Source organism: Monodon monoceros, unplaced genomic scaffold, assembly GCF_005190385.1.
Source record: "Monodon monoceros isolate NGI ecotype Baffin Bay Population unplaced genomic scaffold, NGI_Narwhal_1 Super_Scaffold_5, whole genome shotgun sequence".
NCBI lineage: Eukaryota > Metazoa > Chordata > Mammalia > Artiodactyla > Monodontidae > Monodon > Monodon monoceros.
In genome coordinates, this window is record NW_021703782.1 from 39,098,780 (window position 1) to 39,120,459 (window position 21,680).

Here is a 21,680-nt window from a genome sequence, read left to right on the forward strand (position 1 = left end):
ATACATAATCTCCGGAAGTACTCCCTAAATTCTCTTCTATTCTTTTCCATTGCTGCCTTCACACACTGCTCCTTTTCTTTTGCATTTCTTGCCTCAAATCCCTTTAAAAAATGGTCTGGGATCTCCTTATTGGTCACCTCCACTCCTAAACTCTTCTTGTTTTCCTCTCCTTCAAAAAACCATGAACTAGTGTGAAACGGCAGTTTATGAGGAAAGAAGGAAGAGAGAAAAGGTAGCAACACTAATATGCCAAGAGTATTTTATTCCTGCTCCCCTTTCCCCAACATAAAGAATTAATTTACATTTAGCAGTTCGCTATACTTATTCTGGTAGATAAATGGTTAAACAATACCAGACTACTTGATGATGAGAAAACAGTGCTCCAATCAGTGGAAAAGTATTCAACACTGTAAGTCAAGAATCCAAGTTAAAACTACTATTATCACGTGTTAGAACAAATTCTTACAAAGATTTCAGTGTATGCATGACATTCTAAGTTGGTTCAGCCCTTCTTTTTCAAAAGAACTCGATTAAATAGAAGAAAAATAAGATGCTTATATCCTTTGGTCAATTTCTTTTTTTTGAGTACAAAATAATGTAAATTTTTTCTTAAGTTATATATAGCAGCATTTTTCTGACAATGTGCCAAGCTGTCAACAACCTAAGCGCCAGTATTTGAATATTAAATAAATTGAGAAAGAATAAATACAAGCGTCAAGGGCATTTAGAGTGAAAAGGCATCATGCCCAGAGAGTAGTGTTAATGGGGAAAAACAAAGAAGCAGAAGAACCTACTCTTGTACAACTCCCTATAATACATTAAAAAAAAAAATCTATCCACGTGATGATGATAATGAGATTTCCCTTAAATTTTCTTTATTGTTGTCATTGTCAACCAAAAACTGAAAGACAAATGACACTGGAGAATCAAACAATATACCTTTACCTTACTGTGTATTGTATATAGACAAAGATTGAAAAACAGTATCAATAAGGCAAAGAGTTGTTGTAATGCTCCGCCTTCGGCCCTTTGTAGGGGTATGAAAACAAACAACAAAAAACCACCCACGCTGCTCACCTGCCGCAAACTCAAGCCTACCTCCTCGGCTGGCGGTGGCAGCGCTATTGGCCCCGGCCCCGGCTCCAGAAACGCCTCCTGACGTAAGCGATGCGGCCGGAAGTGACGTCAAAGCTGCGACGCCCCGTGCCCGCTGCTGGCTGCTGCGGCAGGGTTTCGGTCGATCCAGAAGCGGCGGGCTTTCCCCGGATGGTTGCAGCAGAGGGATCATGACGGGGAAGAAGTCTTCCCGGGAGAAGCGGCGCAAACGAAGCGGTCAGGAGGCGGCGGCGGCGGCGCTCGCGGCGCCGGACCCGGTTCCCGCCGTCGCCAGCGGCGGCAGTGGAAGCACCAGCGGTTGCGGGAGCGCCAGCGGCTGCGGGAGCGTCACCTGCTGCGGGAACACCAGCTTGAGTGGAAGTGTCACTGGCGGTGGGAGCTGCGGCAGCTGCTGGGGTGGGGGCAGCGTGGAGCGCAATGAGCGCCGTAAGCGGAGGAGCACTGACTCATCTGCCAGCGTCTCCGGCTCCTTGCAGCAGGTGCGTGCGTGCTCTTCTCGCCTCTTCTCGAAGCGGCTGCGTTTCCGGAAGAAGGTGGGCTAGGAGCGGAATGTGGCAGCGGGATGCGGAGCCGGAGGTATCTTATGTTAGCGCTGCGATCCTAAGGGGTCCCGTGTTTGAAGTTCACGTTCCTAAGTTCTCTTGAACCTCACACTCGCACGTCTTGAACTTAAAGTTTCCGATTTACCGATCGTCTGACTCATACTGATTTTGGCTTCTTCCACTCCTGTGGTCTCCTCAGTCTCCTTGAAAAGTATGGGTCAGGAACTACCCTTCAGTGCCCTTGCGAGCCGCGCTTTATTTCTCTCTTCCTCCACGTTACAAGATGAGAAAATTGAGGCTCAAAGAGGTTAAGGAAGTCTACCCACAGTCACAGTTTGTTAATAACGCCTACATTCGAATGCAATATCTGATTATAAAAGCCATGTTCTTTATGCTCCATCGACCTAGCAAGATATTAACGTTTTTTTAAAAAAGTTTGCTTACATTATAAAACAAATGCATGAATACATACTTTAAATGTATACAACACAGAAATGAAAGGAAAATCATGGAAGCCTCTATGCTTCCCCATTAATAGTTTGATATGCAGCCTCTTTATTAACTCTTGTCAGCCCTGATAATTCTTTTTTTATTTAATTTTTTAAAAATTTTTATTTTTTATTGGAGTATAGTTGATTTACAGTGTTGTGTTAGTTTCAGGTGTACAGCAAAGTGCTTCAGTTATACATGTACATATATCTATTCTTTTTCAGCCCTGATATTTCTTATTTTTTGTTCTTTTCAAAATTTTATTTACTTATTTTTGGCTGCGTTGGGTCTTTGTTGCTGCGCACAGGCTTTCTCTAGTTGCAGTGAGTGGGGGCTGCTCTTCATTGCGGTGCGCGGGCCTCTCATTGCAGTGGCTTCTCTTGTGGAGCACGGGCTCTAGGCGCACGGGCTTCAGTAGTTGTGGCACGCGGGCTCAATAGTTGTGGCTCACGGGCTCTAGAGCGCAGGCTCAGTAGTTGTGGCGCACGGGCTAAGTTGCTCTGCGGCATGTGGGATGTGGAATCTTCCCGGACCAGGGCTTGAACCCATGTCCCCTGCATTGGCAGGCGGATTCTTGACCACTGCGCCACAAAGGAAGTCCTTTTCTTTCTTTTTAATCTAAGGCTTTTAGTATAGTGTTGAACGCAAGCGTTCATAGTAGGCATTCTTTTCCCATTTTTTTTGTAGTGGAAACATTTCTAATTTTACACCAGTAAGTGTATTTGCCATAGGTTCTGAAAGATACCTTTGATCAAGTTAAGGACATTTTCTTTAATTCGTGGTTTTCTGAGGGTTGTAGAGTTCTATCAGATGTCTTTAGGGCATTCTGTTGAGGTGATCAGTAGTTTTCATTCTTACTCTGATTATGTAATTTTATTGATAAGTTAACTTATATTGAATTGTCCTCAGCATTCTTGGGATAAATACTATTTGATTTGTTGATTTGGTTGTTGTACTTGGCTGAAATTCAGTATTTTTACTTTTGTGCCTATGTTCTTAAGTTAAATCAGCTTATTGTTTTTATTTTTGTAGTTAACCTGTCTTGTTTTGGTATCAGGGTTATGGTAGCCTTATGGATTGAGTTGGGAAAGCTTCGCATTTTTTTTGGTGTGTTCCAGAGTAGTTTATATCTTTTTCTCAAAGATATGTCGGAACTTGACTGTTGAACCATACAGCTGTCAGGGTCTGGTGGATTTTTCTAGGGGTGTTTTTTTTTCTCTTAACTGCCATCTATTTTTCCCCAAATTCTTCAATAGTTGTAGATCTATGCATTTTTCCACCCCTTTTAGATTCAGTTTTGGATATCACCATTCTTATCTTAAATAGTTTTCCATGTCTTTTGTACTCTTTATTAATATGGGGAGACCAATAATAAGGATTCTATAAGCATTTGCATACAGAACTAAACTGTACTTCTCATGAGAAGTAACTGTAGTTGTAAAAAAAAAAAAGAAGTCATTATATATTAGGCATGTAGAGAACATCGCAAAATTCCAATAGTGCCATAATATTTGTTGTGTATTGCATTCCCTATTGTTGTTAACAGCTTTATAGAGATATAATTCACATACCGTACAATTCACTAATTGAAAGTATACAGTTCACTGGTTTTTGAGTATATTCACAGAGTGGTGCAACCATCACTGTAGTCAATTTTAAAATATTTTCATCATCCCCAGAAGAAACCCTATATGCAATTTTTAGCTGTCATCCCTACTAGCCCTACACCCATACACCCATGCTATCCCTAGGCAATCACTAATCTACTTTCTATCTCTATAGATTTTTTTCTTTTGGCTGCGTTGGGTCTTCGTTGCTGTGCGCGGGCTTTCTCTAGTTGTGGCAAGCGGGGCTATTCTTTGTTGCGATGTGTGGGCGTCTCATTGTGGTGGCTTCTCTTGTTGCGGAGCACGGGCTCTATGGCGTGCCGGCTTCAGTAGTTGTGGCGCGTGGTTCTAGAGCGCAGGATCAGTAGTTGTGGCACACGGGCTTAGTTGCTCTGTGGCATGCGGGATCTTCCCAGACCAGGGCTCGAACCCGTGTCCCCTGCATTGGCAGGCGGGTTCTTAACCACTGAGCCACCAGGGAAATCCCCTCTATAGACTTATAAATTTCCCTGTTCTGGGCATTTTATATGAATAGAATCATATGTGATCTTTTGTGTCTGGCTTCTCTCACCTAGCATATTTGTTTTTCAGAGTCTGCCCATGTTTTAACACATATCAGTACTTCATTTCTTTTTGTAGCTGAATAATATTTCATTGTGTGGCTAATACCACATTTAAGTTTTTAATTTGTCAATTGATATAGACATTTGGATTGTTTCCAACTTTTGGCTATTATGCATAATGCTGCTATGAGCATTTGTGTACAAGTTTCTGTGCGGACATTATGGTTACATTTCTTTTGGATATATATCCAGGAATGAAATTTCTGCATCATATGGCAACTTTATAAGGAACTACAAACCATTTTCCAAACCAGCTGCACTATTTTATATTCCTACTAGCACTGTATGGGAGTTCAGTTCCTTTACATCCTTGCTAACACCTGAATTGCTTTGTGAGCCATTAGAACAAGAGCTAACCTTTGCTTTTTCAGTGTAATTATCATAGTGTTCTTTAAAATTAGCCTGTTTTTAAACTGCATTTTAAACAATTGCGTTAGAAAGTATAAAAAGGAAACCTACTTGAATAATATAGTTAGGAATTTTCCTGAGGAAATGACTTTTAAATTGATACCTGAGTTTGTTGATCTTGGGAGTATAGAGTGGTGGGGAAGAAAGACTCTCCTAGACAGAAGAACAGTGTGTACAAAAGCCCTGCCTGTATGAAATGAAGGGAGAACACTTTATGTTTGAGTAGTTCAGACAAGGTCGTTGCGTTTGGAACACAATGAGCATGAAGGACCTAATAGGCTATATTACCCTAAGAACAGTGGGAAGTCATTGACAGCTTATATCAGGAAATAGGGAGGATGAGTATATGTGCATTTTATAAAATCCATTTTGGTGTCAGTATACAAAACAGATTGGCAAGACCTCAGATTATATGTAGGGAGTCCAGTTAAGTGCTACTGAGGTAATCTAGGCAAAAAGAGGATGGTACCTTGGATCAGGATTATGGCAGTAGATTTGGAGAGACTGGATAGATTTGGGAGATAGGAGGTAAAATTGATTGAAATGTCTTAAATTACTTGCCTGCTTTGAATATCATTAGATATATAACAGTTTTTAAAATGATAGAGACTTCCCTGGTGGCCCAGTGGCTGAGAATCCATTTTCCAATGCAGGGGATGCGGGTTCAATCCCTGGTTAGGGAACCAAGATCCCACACGCCGCGGGGCAACTAAGCCTGCACGCTGCAACTACTGAGCCCATGCGCCTCAACTAGAGAGCCTGAGCCCGTGTGTTGCAACTAAGACCCAATGCCACCAAAAATAAATAAATAAATAAATAAATATTTTTAAAAAAGAAATCTTTATTTTAAAAAATGACAATAGCTTCTGGTAAGCAATGATACTTTATTATATAATATTTGTGGTTTATAACATTTTTGCTGCTATCCCATTTCTTTTTATGAATTAAGAAGAATGACAATGCATGCATAAAATTCTTGGGTGAATTGTCTACTGGAGGAATATCGTATTCCACAAGTATAAAATTGTAGGAAATCATTCAGTATTGAGTATATTTTCATTTGTGTGTTCTAGGATATTATCTCTTCACTTTTTCTCAATTTATTGATAATTACAGAGTGGAGAGTAACTTCAAAGAATACTGAGCAATTAAATAATCTTTCCTATGGTTTTAAATAAATAATTTGTGCAAAAAAAGAATTTGGAAATGTTTAACGAAGATTTTATTAAATGAAAATGTATAACATTATAGACATATTTCTGTTGTTTAATGGTTCTTTATTTCTTTTAATTTTAGGAAGCCAAATATCTTTTGCCAACTCTGGAAAAAGAGTTATTCTTGGCAGAGCACAGTGACCTTGAAGAAGGTGGATTAGACCTGACTGTGGCATTAAAACCAGTTAGTTTCTATATATCAGACAAAAAAGAAATGCTTCAGCAGTGTTTCTGTATCATAGGAGAGAAGAAGTTACAGAAGATGCTTCCTGATGTGTTAAAGGTACTTCATTACATACATTATCAGGCTATCCACATATACAGAATATACAAACACTTTTTTTTTATAGCAGTCATTTTACTTAATGGAAATTATAATCGGATATTTTCAACTAATGTGAGCTACTTCAGAAAGATATAAAGAAGGGATTTTGTAGAACCGTAAATGGCTTTATATATTTAAAAATTTGCCAGGAAGAAATAGGGTACTTTACTATATTTAGGTAAGGAATTTTTTGACCTTCTGTAAATTATTCTATTAAATACAGGCAGTTTAAGTAACTAAGTTAGAGGTGTGCTGATTCTTTCTGGTGCTTTAAGAAGTAGTGTACTGCTGTGTGACAGTATGCAATGATCGTTGGTAATAGCCTGTATTTCATTAAATTCATAAATGTTTTCATATGTTTATCTCTGAAAATTATTCAGGGAAATAAATGGTATTCTAATTTTACAGATGTGGAAAAAAAGCCATGGACAAGTTAAGCCCAACATCATATATATTTAAGATGTATGGAGCCAGGACTTGAATATTTAAGCCTTTAGAGGTATTACCTAACATAAGCAGGCTGCTATTAAGAATATCTGGGCACCTACTTATTCTTCAGTTTGTTCTTTCATAATAAACATGACTTTTTATATCCAAATCAAAACTCTATAAATTATAATATTTACATGTTAACTGGCAGGTCTTCACATTTCATCCCAGAAAAAAATTTATGTGGCTTTTAATTTGTTTTACTGTAGGATTTTGCTTAGCAGACTTTTTTTTTTAAATGGTTGCTGTTTTCTAGTTTATATTGGTGCTTTGTTATATAAATGCATTTTTTAAAATGTCATTTTCTTTAGAACTGTTCAATAGAAGAAATTAAAAAACTGTGCCAGGAACAGTTAGAGCTCCTGTCTGAAAAAAAAATCTTGAAGATTCTTGAGGGTAAGGATGTGTATTTCTACCTTCTGGTAACTTAGTGGTTAATACTATACTTAGCATAAATCCTGAGGTGTTCTTTTTTTTTTTTAACTGTTACTTTAATTTTATTATTGGGTAATCACTGAGTATTTTTACTTCTGTTTGTACAGAAATATAGTTTACATATCAGAATAGCATCTCAGGAATGGACTTTTTGATATATGTATGGTTTCTCCAAATCAGTTGTGTAGGTAAGAGCATTAAGTTTGTGCACAATAAAAAAATGAAATAAAAAATGTTTATCCAAAATACTATAAAAAGTTACTTATTGAGAAGGCAAAGCCTTCTCTTAAAATATTTAAAAATTTTCTGCTTTATATTCTTACTGCTTTTAATTATCTGTTGAATACCATTTCTGCTCTGATAAGACCCAAATGCAGAGTTAGAAGAATTGCCAACATTTATCTGTCTGCCTGAACTAAGACTCTTCTTTGTATATATTACCTGTAGAATTTTGGATTTTAAAGCTTTTCTTTTTGGACTCTACAAGGATATTAGCATTAGCATTACAAGAGAAGGAACAAAAAAATGGAGAATTTCAATTTCCAGAGATAACATCTTTTTAAAATTTAAAACGGTGATAGATGTATACATGTGTGTATAGTTTGTAAGTGTTATATGTACACACCTTCTTGCTTATATATATTTTGTACATTTATAAAATAGATCAAGAGAAGGCAATGACAAATACCTAATAAGGCATTTTAAATATAAGCAATTAAAAATGTCATCTTTCAGCAGCTCTCAAGTTATTTAATCGTCACTTTATACATGACACTTTCTGTATAATGATTAAATCACTGACATTTTATGAGCACGCTTTCAATTTTTTTTATGTCATTCATAAGGTGACAGTGGTATGGACTCTGATGTGGAAGAAGAGGCCGATGATGGCTCTAAGATGGGATCTGATTTCGTTAGTCAGTAAGTTAAAAACTTTCATTTTTATTTCAGAATTTCTTTGTTATCCCTTTGGTGATTTCTTACCTCAAGAATGTGATTGTTTTTCTGTGTTATGTTTATATAAAGTGATTCAACAATGTTGGATTGATCTTTTTACTTGTAATGATTAGTCCTTTTGGTATATATGAGAATGAAGTTAATTGCTTTCAGGATTAAGATGATTTTCTTAAACTACTGCTCAGATATAGAACTGCAACAATGCCAACCTCAAGCAGAATCACATTTCTCATTTGGAATTTGAATATATGTATCACTAGTGATCCCACTATTTATTAAGTATTATACTTACTCTACCAAACATTATGTTAGTAGTTTAGAAGACTTTATCTCGCTGAATATCTTCTACATACCTATTAATGTTTGGTGATAATAGCTTCTTTTCATAGCTGAGATAGTAAGGTGGTTCACTTTATATAGGTACATATAATTTGATTATTGTGATGATGAAAAATACCTGATGTTTTGGGATGCTGACTAATCAAGAAGCAACATGCTAATTTCTTTTTCTAGATTATTCTGCTCTGCCATGGGCTCATCAAACTTTCACCCACTGATTTTATCATCTATTGATGATTTTTGACTAAAACAATTTTTTTTTTGGTAGTTGCCAAAGACTGACTTGTATCTCTGTTTGCAGACTTTGGCTATAGGCAGGAGCACAAATAAAAACAGATAACCAGAGGCAGTAGCATAAATAAGTAGCACAGATTTAACCTGAAACCTTGAGTATATTTTCATTTCTAATACAATGCTATTGGGTAAGTATCACTGAAAAAAGATAATTTAATTTCATGTTATAACTGTAGAGGGCATCAAATAATCTACTTATACTGAAGCATTGAAGAAATCGTTATATCTTGGTTGCCTCATAATCAGTAGATTTTTGGTCATCACATACATCTTGCCTAGGAGTGTCACAGGATGATTTATACTTACCCACAGAGTAGAAAATGTACACATTTCTAAAAAGTCTTGCTATTGATTTTCCTTCAAAGTACTTAGCTTTAAATTGTCTATGTAGTATGCTAATCTAGTTCAGATAGTTTAACCATTTACAAGGCTTGTCACTTTTTAGTACTTTTTAGTTTCTTTTTTTAATTTTTATTTATTTATTTATTCATTTATTTTTGGCTGCGTTGGGCCTTTGTTGCTGTGCACAAGCTTTCTCTAGATGCAGTGAGCAGGGGCTACTCTTTGTTGCGGTGCGTGGGCTTCTCTTTGCAGTGGCTTCTGTTGTTGTGGAGCAGGGGCTCTAGGCGCGCGGGCTTCAGTAGATGTGGCACGTGGGCTCAGTAGTTGTGGCTCACGGGCTCTAGAGCACAGGCTCAGTAGTTGTGGCGCATGACGGGCTTAGTTGCTCTGCAGCATGTGAGATCTTCCTGGATCAGGGATCAAACCCGTGTTCCCTGCATTGGCAGGCAGATTCTTAACTACTGCGTCACCAGGGAAGTCCTTAGTTTCTTAAATTATCTAAATTAACCGTCTTGCTTCTTGATGTTTCTCACAGAGCATCAACTTCTGCTTGATTACATTTGTTTGCCTTTATTTAAGGCAAATGTTTTGCCTCTTTGTTTGCCTCTGCTTATTTTTCCCAGTTTTTGAGGTGTCAAGTTTAAGTCCGTTATTGTTCACACCTGAACGTTAATGCTACCTTTTCTACTGTTAGAAGCCATTTGATGGATAACCAATCATTTTTTAATTCTCTTAAAAAAAAATTACAACAAAATACAATATTTGACTTCTGAACTTTTCTAATGAAAAAAATGGTGATTAGATTCAAAGTGACTATTGCAAAGAACCCACTTTTACAGTGTTACTGTAAGACAGATCATGTTAGCTTTTAAATGCTGCAATGAGCAGGTTAAGCAATCACAAATATTACCCAAAACTGTCATAGTAGCCACTTGTGGATCTGATAAGTGCCAGATCATTGGGATTCTTTTGAGTTATTTGAGAATATAGGCTTTAAAAAAAAAAGCTACAAGATGCCAAATAAATAATAATACTAAGCTAGAAGATGCCAAATAAGCTAAAGATGCCAGATCAATAATAATATTAAAGCTAACACTTACTGAGCCAGTAAGTGTTGTATGCCAGACACTGTTCTAATCACTTTATATGCCTTCATTCACTCATTGGGTTTGTACAACAACCTTGTGAGGTAGGTGGTATTAGCATCATCATTTTACAAATGGAAAGATAAGGCCCAGAAAGATTTGTGTGCCTGAGGTCACACAAATGAACGTGGAAGTAGGAGCAATGTTAGTTCTGAAGAGATTATATAAGCATTCATGTTAATGGACCTGGCTTTAAGACACTTAACCGTCCCTAAAATCACTTTATACATTTGTAAAATGTAGGTAATCCTTGCTTCAATAGGATTATTGGGCTTAAATGAGCTGATGTGACTTGTCTGTTATGTTGACTATTTTATTATTAATAATCTTAGTTATGAATGGGGAGATATACTGCAGTGTGAAACAATGAAGGTGGGACAGGGAGTTATGCTGGCTTTAGTGCATGTTCCTGACATTTGCTATGTGCTTTGTGCTTAAAGGGACAATTCAGTCCTGTTAATCTCTATAGAAGAGAACTGAACCTGGTGGTGGGCAGACTTATAAAAACCTTGTTCCAGTGCTTCAACAGAGGGCTAAGTTAGTTAACATGTTTGGTCCTTGGTGCTGAAAATTTCCATGTTTTTTATTACCTGCTGTTTTTTTACTCTCTAATAAGTAACAGTAGTCTGAGCTGTCCAGTTGCTGAGGGAACAGTTATGAGTAGGCAGAGACCAATGAAAGGAATTCAGTAATTTGAGAGAGGAAAATGAAGCTGAATAAGTTGAATAGGTGGCTTCTGTGGAACACAGAATTAATAGACTATAGGAAAGAAAACTTTAACAAAATAATGAAAACTCTCAAAGAAGTACAATTAGAGCACAAGTGTAGTTTTTTTTAAAAATAAATTTATTTATTTATTTATCTTTTTATCTTTGGCTGCGTTGGGTCTTTGTTGCTGCACACAGGCTCTCTCTAGTTGCAGCGAGTGGGGGCTGGTGGCTTCTCTTGTTGCAGAGCATGGGCTCCAGGTGTGCGGGCTTCATTAGTTGTGGCACGTGGGCTCAGTAGTTGTGGCTTGAGCTCTAGAGCACAGGCTCATTAGTTGTGTCACGTGGGCTCAGTAGTTGTGGCTAGTGGGCTCTAGAGCACAGGCTCAGTAGTTGTGGCATGCAGGCGTAGTTGTTCCGCGGCATGTGGGATCTTCCCGGACCAGGGCTCGAACCTGTGTCCCCTGCATTGTCAGGTGGACTCTTAACCACTGTGCTACCAGGGAAGTCCCCACAAATGTAGTTTTAGGAACTAAAAATAAATTCTGAATTCCTAAACTTAGTAGACAAACTGATAAAGAGGTTAGCTATGACTGGGGGCTACATCATTTTCCTAAGAAATCAAGTTGAATAAATAAATACAGAATAATAAAAACCATACACAAAAAGTATAAATCCTTATGTTTAACTCATGGCTACCTGGAAGACAATTTTAGACCTATCCTGAACATACTAGAAATTATAGAAAGAGAAACAAATAGCTAGAAAAGTATTGAAGAAATGATAGAATTAAAAATTTTGATTTAAAGACTTAATACTGTAAGGGCAAGGATAACGAGAAAACACCTGGTTATGGGCTGAATTATGTCCCTTCAAAATTCATATGTGGAAATCCCTAACCCCTACCACCTCTGAATGTAATCTCATTTGGAGATAAGGTATTTAAAGAGGTAAATGGGACTTCCCTGGTGGTTCAGTGGTAAAGAATCCACCTTACAATGCAGGGGATGTGGGTTCAGTCCCTGGTCAGGGAACTAGGATTCCACATGCCGTGGGGCAGCTAAGCCCATGCACCACAACTACTGAGCTTGCACGCCTCAACTAGAGCCCGCGTGCCTCAGACTACAGAGCCCATGTGCCCTGGAGCCTGTGCACCACAGCTAGAGAAGAGAAAACCTGCACACAACTAGAGAGAAGCCCACGCACTGCAACGAAGAGCCCGAGTGCTGCAACTAAGACCTGACGCAGCCAAAAATAAAAATAAAATAAATAAACAAAACAAATAAATAATACATAATATTTAATATATAAATAATAATAATAAAAATAAATTTATTATATATTTATATATATTAAATAAATAATAATAAACAAATAAATAATAAATAAATCTTTTTTTAAAAAAGAGGTGATTAAGTTAATCCAATCTGATTGCTGTCCTTATAAGAAAAGAAAATTTGAGTACACTGAAAGACTCCAGGGCTGGGCACACACAGAGAAGAGCCATGTGAGGACACAGCCAGAAGGCAGCCATCTGCAAGCCTCAGAAGAAACCAAACCTGCAGACACCTTGATCTTTGACTTCTACCTTGCGGAACTGTGAGAAACACATTTTTGTCATTTAAGCCAGCCAGCCTTTGGTATTTTGTTATGGCAGCTTTAACAAACAAATACAAACTTACATGTACGTGTGTGTGTATATATTTCCCAGTGAAATTTTTTTCCCCAAACTTTTTATTTTGGAAAACTTCAAACTTATATAAAAGTTGAAAGAATGATGTAATGAACATCCATATACCCTCTACCTAGATTCAGCAACATTAACATCTTGCCGTTTTTGCTTTTGCTCTCTCCTTATATTTATCCTTTTTCCCCAAGAGCCATTTGTATTAGGCTGCTAGAGCTGCCATAGCAGAATACCACAGACTGCCTGGCTTAAACAACAGAAATTTATTTTCTCACAGTTCTGGAGGCTGAAAGTCCAGATCAGGGTACTGGCAGGGTTGTTTTCTCTGAGGCCTCTCTCCTTGGCTTGCAGATGGCCACCCTCTTGCTGCCTTTTCACTTGGTTGTCTTTCTCTGTGTGTGTCCCCCTGGTGTCTCTCCCTGTGTCTTAATCTCCCCTTATAAGGACACTAGTCAGATTGGATTAGCACCTACCATAATGGCCTTATTTTAAGTTAATTAGCTTTATAAAGGCCCTATCTCCAAAACAGTCAACATTCTTAGGCACTGGGGTTAGGGTTTCACATATGAATTCTTTGTGGGGAAACAGTTCGGCTCATAACCTATTAAAAAATAAGTTACAGATGTCATAACATTTCATGCTTAAACAATTCAGTGTGTACTTCCTAAAAATAAGGAGAGTTTTACAGCCACAATGCCATCATCATTTTTCAGAAATAAACAGTAATTCAAATAATATCATCTAATATATTGCCCATGTAAAATTCCCCCAATTACTAAAAAAAATTTATAGTTTACTTATTTATTTTAATTAATTAATTGATTCATTCTGATCCAGGATCCAGTTGGAATTCATGTGTTCTGTTTGATTGTTAGTATTTCAAAGCTAAATTTAAAGAGAAGATTTAGATATGAGAGAGAAAAGCTTAATGACTAGCCCAGGAACTTAGTTCACATCTTAAAGGAATTTTTAAAATAACAAAATAAACCAAAAGAAAGTTGGAAAAATGAAACAACAAAGGTAAACATTAAAACTAAGAAACAGAAAACAAAAGGATAATTTAAATTTATTAACTTGATTTTTGTAAAGACAAGAAAATAAGATAAACTCTTCTTCGGTCTGATTAAGGAAATAGGTAGAGAGCAATTAAAATTGAGATTAGTGAGAAAGGAGGAGACAGAATCATAGGCATGTATGAGTTTAAAAGAATAATGAGAATCCACATGCAGCATTGTATAAACAAACTTGAAGCGAGCAAATAAATGTATGATATTCTATCAAAATACAAATTAACCAAATTAACTTCTCCCAAAAGTGGAAAACTTGAAGAGATTAACAAAGAAGAAATTAGAAAGGTGAATAGAGATCTGTTGAAAAAGACAAGGTGAATTCACAACTGAATTATTATTTGCATGATGTAATGTACTTAATGTGTTTACAGCTAATAAAACATTCAATAATGCATGCCATCTGTTACTATTTTCAAACAGATTACACCTGTGTTATTTAAATTAGTCCAAGCCCTAGAAAAAGATGAAAAGATCTTCAGTTTACTTTATGATTTCTGAATAGCTTTAATATACCAAATTTCATAAATAGTGCCAAAAAAGTGTTCAGGGGATTATAGGCCTTCTCACTTGTGAATATAGATGTAAAAATTGTAAGTACAACATTAGCATATCGAACCCAGCAGTGTATCAGTGGGTAATTATGCTACTGACCAAGTAGGATTTACTCTAGGAATTTACAGGAGACTTCATTAGAAAGTCTATTAGCATAAGTCATTTCATCAAATCAAAAGAGAAAAATTACATGGTCAGATAAGTAGATGCTAAAAAGGCCTTTGCTAATATTCATCAGTCATTTCTAATATAAGCTGTAGGTAAAAAAGATATAGTAGAAAACTATTCAGATATGATAATGACCATTTGACCAAGCTTAACTACCCACTTGGTGAATTAAAATGACGAATCAGACAGGATCATTCATTTTCAATGTTTCTTGGAGGTTCTAGCAAATGCATTTAGACCAAAAAAACAAAAAACAACCCCCCCCCCCCCCCCCCCACACGCATGCAACATTGGTGGTAGGGAGTAATTAACTGGTCAAAGGCAGCTAAAAGAGATGGGATGATGGAAGCAGAGATTGGAGTGATTGATGTACTTTGAAGATGGAAAAAGGAGCCACAAGCTAAGGAATGCAGGTGATCTTTCAGAAGCTGGAAAAGACAAGGAAATGGATTCTGCAGAAGAAATGTAGCACTACCTACACCTTGAATCTAGTGTCGTAAGACTAATTTGGGATTTCTGACCTCCAGAACTGTAAGATAATAAATTCACATTGTTTTAAGCCACTAAATTTGTGGTGATTTTTGTTACAGTGGCAATAGAAAACTATGCAAGGTACTTGATTAAAACCTAGACATAAGCCAGAGTTTTAGATTGTTGCCTGTAACCATAGAGATGTTTTGCTCAATTTAAATATTTAAAAAATTTTCAAATAGTTCCAACATTTAAAAATCAAGTGATAACACACCAAAGTTTGGATTTCTGACTTGCTTGAAAATCAGATCAAGCAACCTTTCCTGAGAGGGCAAAAAAAATTTGGAGCTGAGTGTAGGTGCTCTCTTTTTGAGTGGCATATATATGTTTCCCTTTGTCACATAGTACTTCATTTGCCTATATGCTTAATGTACAGAATGTCTAGAAAGTGAAACTCTGATTCAAGGGAAAATACATAAAGGCCAAAGGTTTGCCTTGGAACCAGTTCTGTCAGTTTGTCAGTGTCTTATCAACTGAGACATACACCTTTACCTTTTTATCCCAATTTTTTTGTTTGTTTGTTTTGCGTTACGCGGACCTCTCACTGCTGTGGCCTCTCCCGTTGCGGAGCAACAGGCTCCGGACGCGCAGGCTCAGCGGCCATGGCTCGCGGGCCCAGCCGCTCCGCGGCATGTGGGATTTTCCCAGACCGGGGCACGAACCCGTATCCCCTGCATTGGCAGGCGGACTCTCAACCACTGTGCCACCAGGGAAGCCCTATCCCAATTTTGATAAACAAAAAGAATTTTAAATAGGTCTAGATAAAGCAGTCTATGGTATTAAAGACACATGAAAATTTTGATATTTTCTTTTAACGGCAACCTGTGTGCTTTTATTGTGGTGTTTATGGGAAAGGACATAACATTAATAGCTTCTTAGAATTATCTAAGAAGCTGTAAAGCGACAACTTTCAGTATGAGGTATATGTATGCGTATGTGTATGTATATGGTATTTAATATGCCCTATGTAAATTAATTTTCTCGTAAACCATTAAAAGTTTGAAAATACAGAAGTACACACAAACGTTTATGCACAAGGGAAAAAATCTAAATTTATATTTTCAGTTTTATATGATCTCCTCACATTGTTAGCTTTATATTTTTAAGTTATATTTATCTTCTAAGGTCAGCTTTCAAATACACGTTTTTTCCCCCAAGCTCTCTTGATCTCTACTGCTTTTTAAAATTTTGATTGCTTACTCTTACTTACTTTACAATAGTTCTTTTTTACAACCCAAAGGAAAAAGAAAGTAGTAGTTATAAGAAATTTTTGACAGTGTACTACTTTGAAACTTGAAATTAGTGAGTGTTAACTTATAACAATTTTAATCGGAATGAGATGCAGGAACTATGAAGATAGAACATTCGTAGTTTCTAAATACCTTCATTTTTAAAAAGGTGAGGGATGGGTTTGTCTGTCACTTTACTTCACCTTAGGTAAGTAAATGAGCAACTTTTATTGTACTGAGATAGTCTAAAAATTTTAGCATTTACAATTTTGCAGTGTTTTAAAACTTAGATATTGTGACAAGATTTGCACATGTTACAGATGACAAGTTGCTTAACAAGAACAACAATTTTAAGTAAATAAGGTAATATGCCTGGAATCAGAGCGCTGTCTTCATTTGGAAAAGAAGCTTTATTATAGCTAAAGTAACACTAAAAATGAGAACAGGTATTAGCTTGGCCTATAATGTGAGATGATTACACCCTAAAGAATATGTTTGTAATGAAACTTAAGTCTTGACTAGTGCAATAAAATAATCAGGATTGAGTTTTTATAGAAAAAGAATAAAAATACAAACACTTTAGGGAAATCTTAATGTTTTAGAATTGATTTAATAAATACCTTTATGAATTTTAAATTAATATGCTTTTAGTGAATGATATTGAGGGAGATGTCAGTGGAAATGAAGTTGTATTTCTCTATGGATAATAAGCAGTGATGAGATAATATCCTAGTTCTAGAAGGCAAAGAAATTTAAAAATCGAGATTCTCAAACTAAGGTATACTGCAAAGTAGGTTCTATAGGAGTGTTCTGGAACTATTGATCCTAGTCACTGCTTCTTAGCAGAGGATGGGCATGTTCTAAATTAGTTATTATCAAATTGTAGTTTTGGGTGATTAACTTTCTGAAAAAGTAAGATACTCCTGAACAGGCCTTAGAGCTTTTAGGTAATACATATAATTTGGACAACAACCCTTATAGTGATATGTGGTAGAACTGTGATGCCATTTGTTAGTTGAATAAAAAGCGTTAGTTTTGTTTTTAGTAAGGGAGAAGCATTCATGTCCTTTTTGATGAGTTATAGCTGTCTTGTGGGTTCAGCTCAGCTGGCATTAGAGTATTGAGTTGGATTTGTTCCAATTCAGGCAACGCACTCCTTGGATTATGTATGTATAAGTAACTTTCAAAGGGGCAATAGTACTAAGCCAAATGCTGAATTCTCAGTAAGTGTCAATAAAACTAAACTTGTTGGGAATAAAAGAGTCCTTCATAAACTGCTATTATTAAGCTTCAAAGGAATAAAGCATTTGAATAAAATTTACAGTGCTCCGGAGCATTGAATTAATGGGCAGCATAAATCTACAGTACATAATTAAGTAAGCATTTTTATCAATAGATACAAAAATAGGCCTCAGGTAGACCCTAGACCTGGGCTTATTAGGAATAATACCTTCACAAATTGACCTGTGATTGATATAACTCACATAACCCACTCTGGAATGTATGAGGTTGTTTTGTAACAGTTATTTGTTTGTTTTAACTCTATTATGAAAAATTTCAGTGTACGATGAACGCTTGAATACCTATCACCCACTATGTTTCCTCCCATAATTATTTTAAACCCCCTGCTTTCAACTTGATAACTTTGAAGCAGATGTTGACCCAGTTCTTTTTAAATATTTAGCAGATAGGCACCTCTAGAATCTTTAGAACATTCCTTGAAATGGGAGGGCCTGAGCTTCTCAGAGGTCTTAGATAGGCTCTTCATTTGAATTGCAACTGTGTTTTCCATTGGGGAATTTTGAGGGTCTTGGGAAGGATTTTCTGATTTTGTAACTGTCTACACACACAAAAAATCTTTCTTTGTGTTACAGAAAGCTGATTTTTAAACTGTATCTGTTGTTTTCCCATCAGTCGTTTTAATGCCTCAGCTTGCTGCTCAAGCACTAGATTAGATGTAAGCAGGTAGTTTTCCTTTTTTCTGCTCTTCCCTTATGACTTTTTTAAAAAATGTAAGATTTTCTTAATCACTTATCTGATTCTTTGTATTAACTGTCTTTTCCATTTCACTTGAAAAATAAATTCACTGATGTTAAGTGCACTAAACTGGTTGTTAATGATTATTCTTTAATACGCTGGTGCACTTCTCCCACCATTTGAAGTTTTTGCTTACCAAGAGTCACTTGTATTTGTTTCCAGTGCAGTTACTGTAGTTTTACAATATAGTTATATGAAAAAACAGGTGAAATATCAGTATAAAAAGATTATTTGATCACACTGAATGCTTTGGAAAAACTCAAACTGCAGTTGTTTTTAGCTGTGGGATAACAACAGTAAAAGTTTGGGCAGCACTGTATAAATAAAGAGGGTTATTTTTTTCTGCACTCAGATTTTTGTGCTTTAAATAAGCCAAAAGTAGAGATGTAGTCAATGGCTTATATGAGTAGGATGAGACTGAACTCTTTTCCATGGATTCATATCAAAGATAAGGCTTCATATCCAAAGGCTGATGAATGAAGATACATTTCTGTTTTATGTTAACCTAAAAAGCTTAAATTATATATGTAACTTTTTTCTTTTTCTTTTTTAACATCTTTATTGGAGTATAATTGCTTTACAATGTTGTGTTACTTTCTGCTTTATAACAAACTGAATCAGTTATACATATACATATATCCCCATATCTCTTCTCTTTTGCGGCTCCCTCCCTCCCACCCTCCCTATCCCACCCTTCTAGGTGGTCACAAAGCACCGAGCTTTTCTCCCTGTGCTATGCGGCTGCTTCCCACTAGCTATCTATTTTACATTTGGCAGTGTATATATGTCCATGCCACTCTCTCACTCTGTCACAGCTTACCGTTCCCCCTCCCCATATCCTCAAGTCCATTCTGTAATAGGTCTCTGTCTTTATTCCCATCTTGCCCCTAGGTTCTTCATGACCATTTTTTTTCCCCTAAGATTCCATATATACGTGTTAGGATATGGTATTTGTTTTTCTCCTTCTGACTTACTTCACTCTGTATGACAGACTCTAGGTCCATCCACCTCATTACAAATAACTCAATTTCGTTTCTTTTTATGGCTGAGTAATATTCCAGTGTATATATGTGCCACATCTTCTTTATCCATTCATCTGTTGATGACACTTAGGTTGCTTCCATGTCCTGGCTATTGTAAATAGAGCTGCAATGAACATTTTGGTACATGACTCTCTTTGAATTATTGTTTTCTCAGGGTATATGCCCAGTAGTGGGATTGCTGGGTTGTATAGAAGTTCTATTTGTAGTTTTTTAAGGAACCTCCATACTGTTCTCCATAGTGGCTGTATCAATTTACATTCCCACCAACAGTGCAAGAGGGTTCTCTTTTCTCCACACCCTCTCCAGCACTTATTGTTTCTAGATTTTTTGACGATGGCCATCCTGACTGGTGTGAGATGATATCTCATTGTAGTTTTGATTTGCATTTCTCTAATGATTAATGATGTTGAGCATTCTTTCATGTGTTTGTTGGCAATCTGTATATCTTCTTTGGAGAAATGTCTATTTAGGTCTTCTGCCCATTTTTGGATTGGGTTGTTTGTTTTTCTGTTATTGAGCTGCAAGAGCTGCTTGTAAATTTTGGAGATTAATCCTTTGTCAGTTGCTTCATTTGCAAATATTTTCTCCCATTCTGAGGGTTCTCTTTTTGTCTTGTTTATGGTTTCCTTTGCTGTGCAAAAGCTTTGAAGTTTCATTAGGTGCCATTTGTTTATTTTGGTTTTTATTTCCATTTCTCTAGGAGGTGGGTCAAAAAGGATCTTGCTGTGATTTATGTCATAGAGTGTTCTGCCTATGTTTTTCTCTAGGACTTTGATAGTGTCTGGCCTTACATTTAGGTCTTTAATCCATTTTGAGTTTATTTTTGTGTATGGTGTTAGGGAGTGTTCTAATTTCATACTTATACATGTAGCTGTCCAGTTTTCCCAGCAGCACTTACTGAAGAGGCTTTCTTTTCTCCACTGTATATTCTTGCCTCCTTTATCAAACATAAGGTGACCATATGTGTGTGGGTTTATCTCTGGGCTTTCTATCCTATTTCTGTTTTTGTGCCAGTACCATACTATCTTGATTACTGTAGCTTTGTAGTATAGTGTGAGTCAGAGAGCCTGTCCTCCAGCTCCGTTTTTCTTTCTCAAGATTGCTTTGGCTATTCGGGGTCTTTTTTGTTTCCATACAAATTGTGAAATTTTTTATTCTAGTTCTGTGAAAAACGCCAGTAGTTGGATAGGGATTGCATTGAATCTGTAGATTGCTTTGGGTAGTAGAGTCATTTTCACAATGTTGATTCTTCCAATCCAAGAACATGGTATGTCTCTCCATCTATTTGTATCATCTTTAATTTCTTTCATCAGTGTCTTATAATTTTCTGCATACACGTCTTTTGTCTCCTTAGGTAGGTTTATTCCTAGATATTTTATTCTTTTTGTTGCAATGGTAAATGGGAATGTTTGCTTAATTTCACTTTCGGATTTTTCATCATTAGTGTATAGCTTGTGTTTATTTATGTATTTTCATTTTGGATGATCTGTCCATTGGTGAAAGTGGGGTGTTAAAGTCCCCTACTATGATTGTGTTCCTGTCGATTTCCCCTTTTATGGCTGTTAGTATTTGCCTTATGTATTGAGGTGCTCCTATGTTGGGTGCATAATGTTTACAATTGTTATATCTCCTTCTTGGATTGATCCCTTGATCATTATGTACTGTCCTTCTTTGTCTCTTCTAATAGTCTTTATTTTAAAGTCGATTTTGTCTGATGTGAGAATTGCTACTCCAGCTTTCTTTTGATTTCCATTTGCATGGAATATCTTTTTCCATCCCCTCACTTTCAGTCTGTATGTGTCCCTAGGTCTGAAGTGGGTCTCTTGTAGACAGCATATATACTGGTCTTATTTTTATATCCATTCAGCCAGTCTGTGTCTTTTGGTTGGAGCATTTAATTCATTTACACTCAAGGTAATTATCGATATGTTTGTTCCTATTACCATTTTCTTAATTGTTTTGGGTTTGTTATTGTAGATCTTTTCCTTCTCTTGTGTTTCCTGCCTAGAGAAGTTCCTTTAGCATTTGTTGTCAAGCTGGTTTGGTGGTGCTGAATTCTCTTAGCTTTTGCTTGTCTCTAAAGGTTTTAATTCCTCCATCAAATCTGAATGAGATCCTTGCTGGGTAGAGTAATCTTGGTTGTAGGTTTTTCCCTTTCATCACTTTAAATATGTCCTGCCACTCCCTTCTGGCTTGCAGAGTTTCTGCTGAAAGATCAGCTGTTAACCTTATGGGGAATCCCTTGTGTGTTATTTGTTGTTTTTCCCTTGCTGCTTTTAATATGTTTTCTTTGTATTTAATTTGTGATAGTTTGATTAATATGTGTCTTGG

General features: G+C 36.5%; 1 protein-coding gene across 2 annotated transcripts in view; it reads left to right on the forward strand.

Annotated features, from left to right (window-relative positions):
• Positions 1-1,214: 1,214 nt before the first annotated feature.
• CAAP1 (caspase activity and apoptosis inhibitor 1) overlaps positions 1,215-21,680 on the forward strand; it is a 50,398-nt gene continuing 29,932 nt past the window's right edge. The window contains exons 1-4 of one of the 2 annotated variants that reach the window (XM_029204054.1): positions 1,215-1,595; positions 6,082-6,282; positions 7,125-7,209; positions 8,094-8,169. In XM_029204054.1, coding sequence (XP_029059887.1) covers positions 1,287-1,595; positions 6,082-6,282; positions 7,125-7,209; positions 8,094-8,169 — 671 coding nt within the window. In that variant the 5' untranslated portion in view covers positions 1,215-1,286. Of the gene's footprint in view, positions 1,693-6,081; positions 6,283-7,124; positions 7,210-8,093; positions 8,170-21,680 lie in introns of both variants that reach the window. The other variant, XM_029204055.1, reaches the window with a different exon arrangement.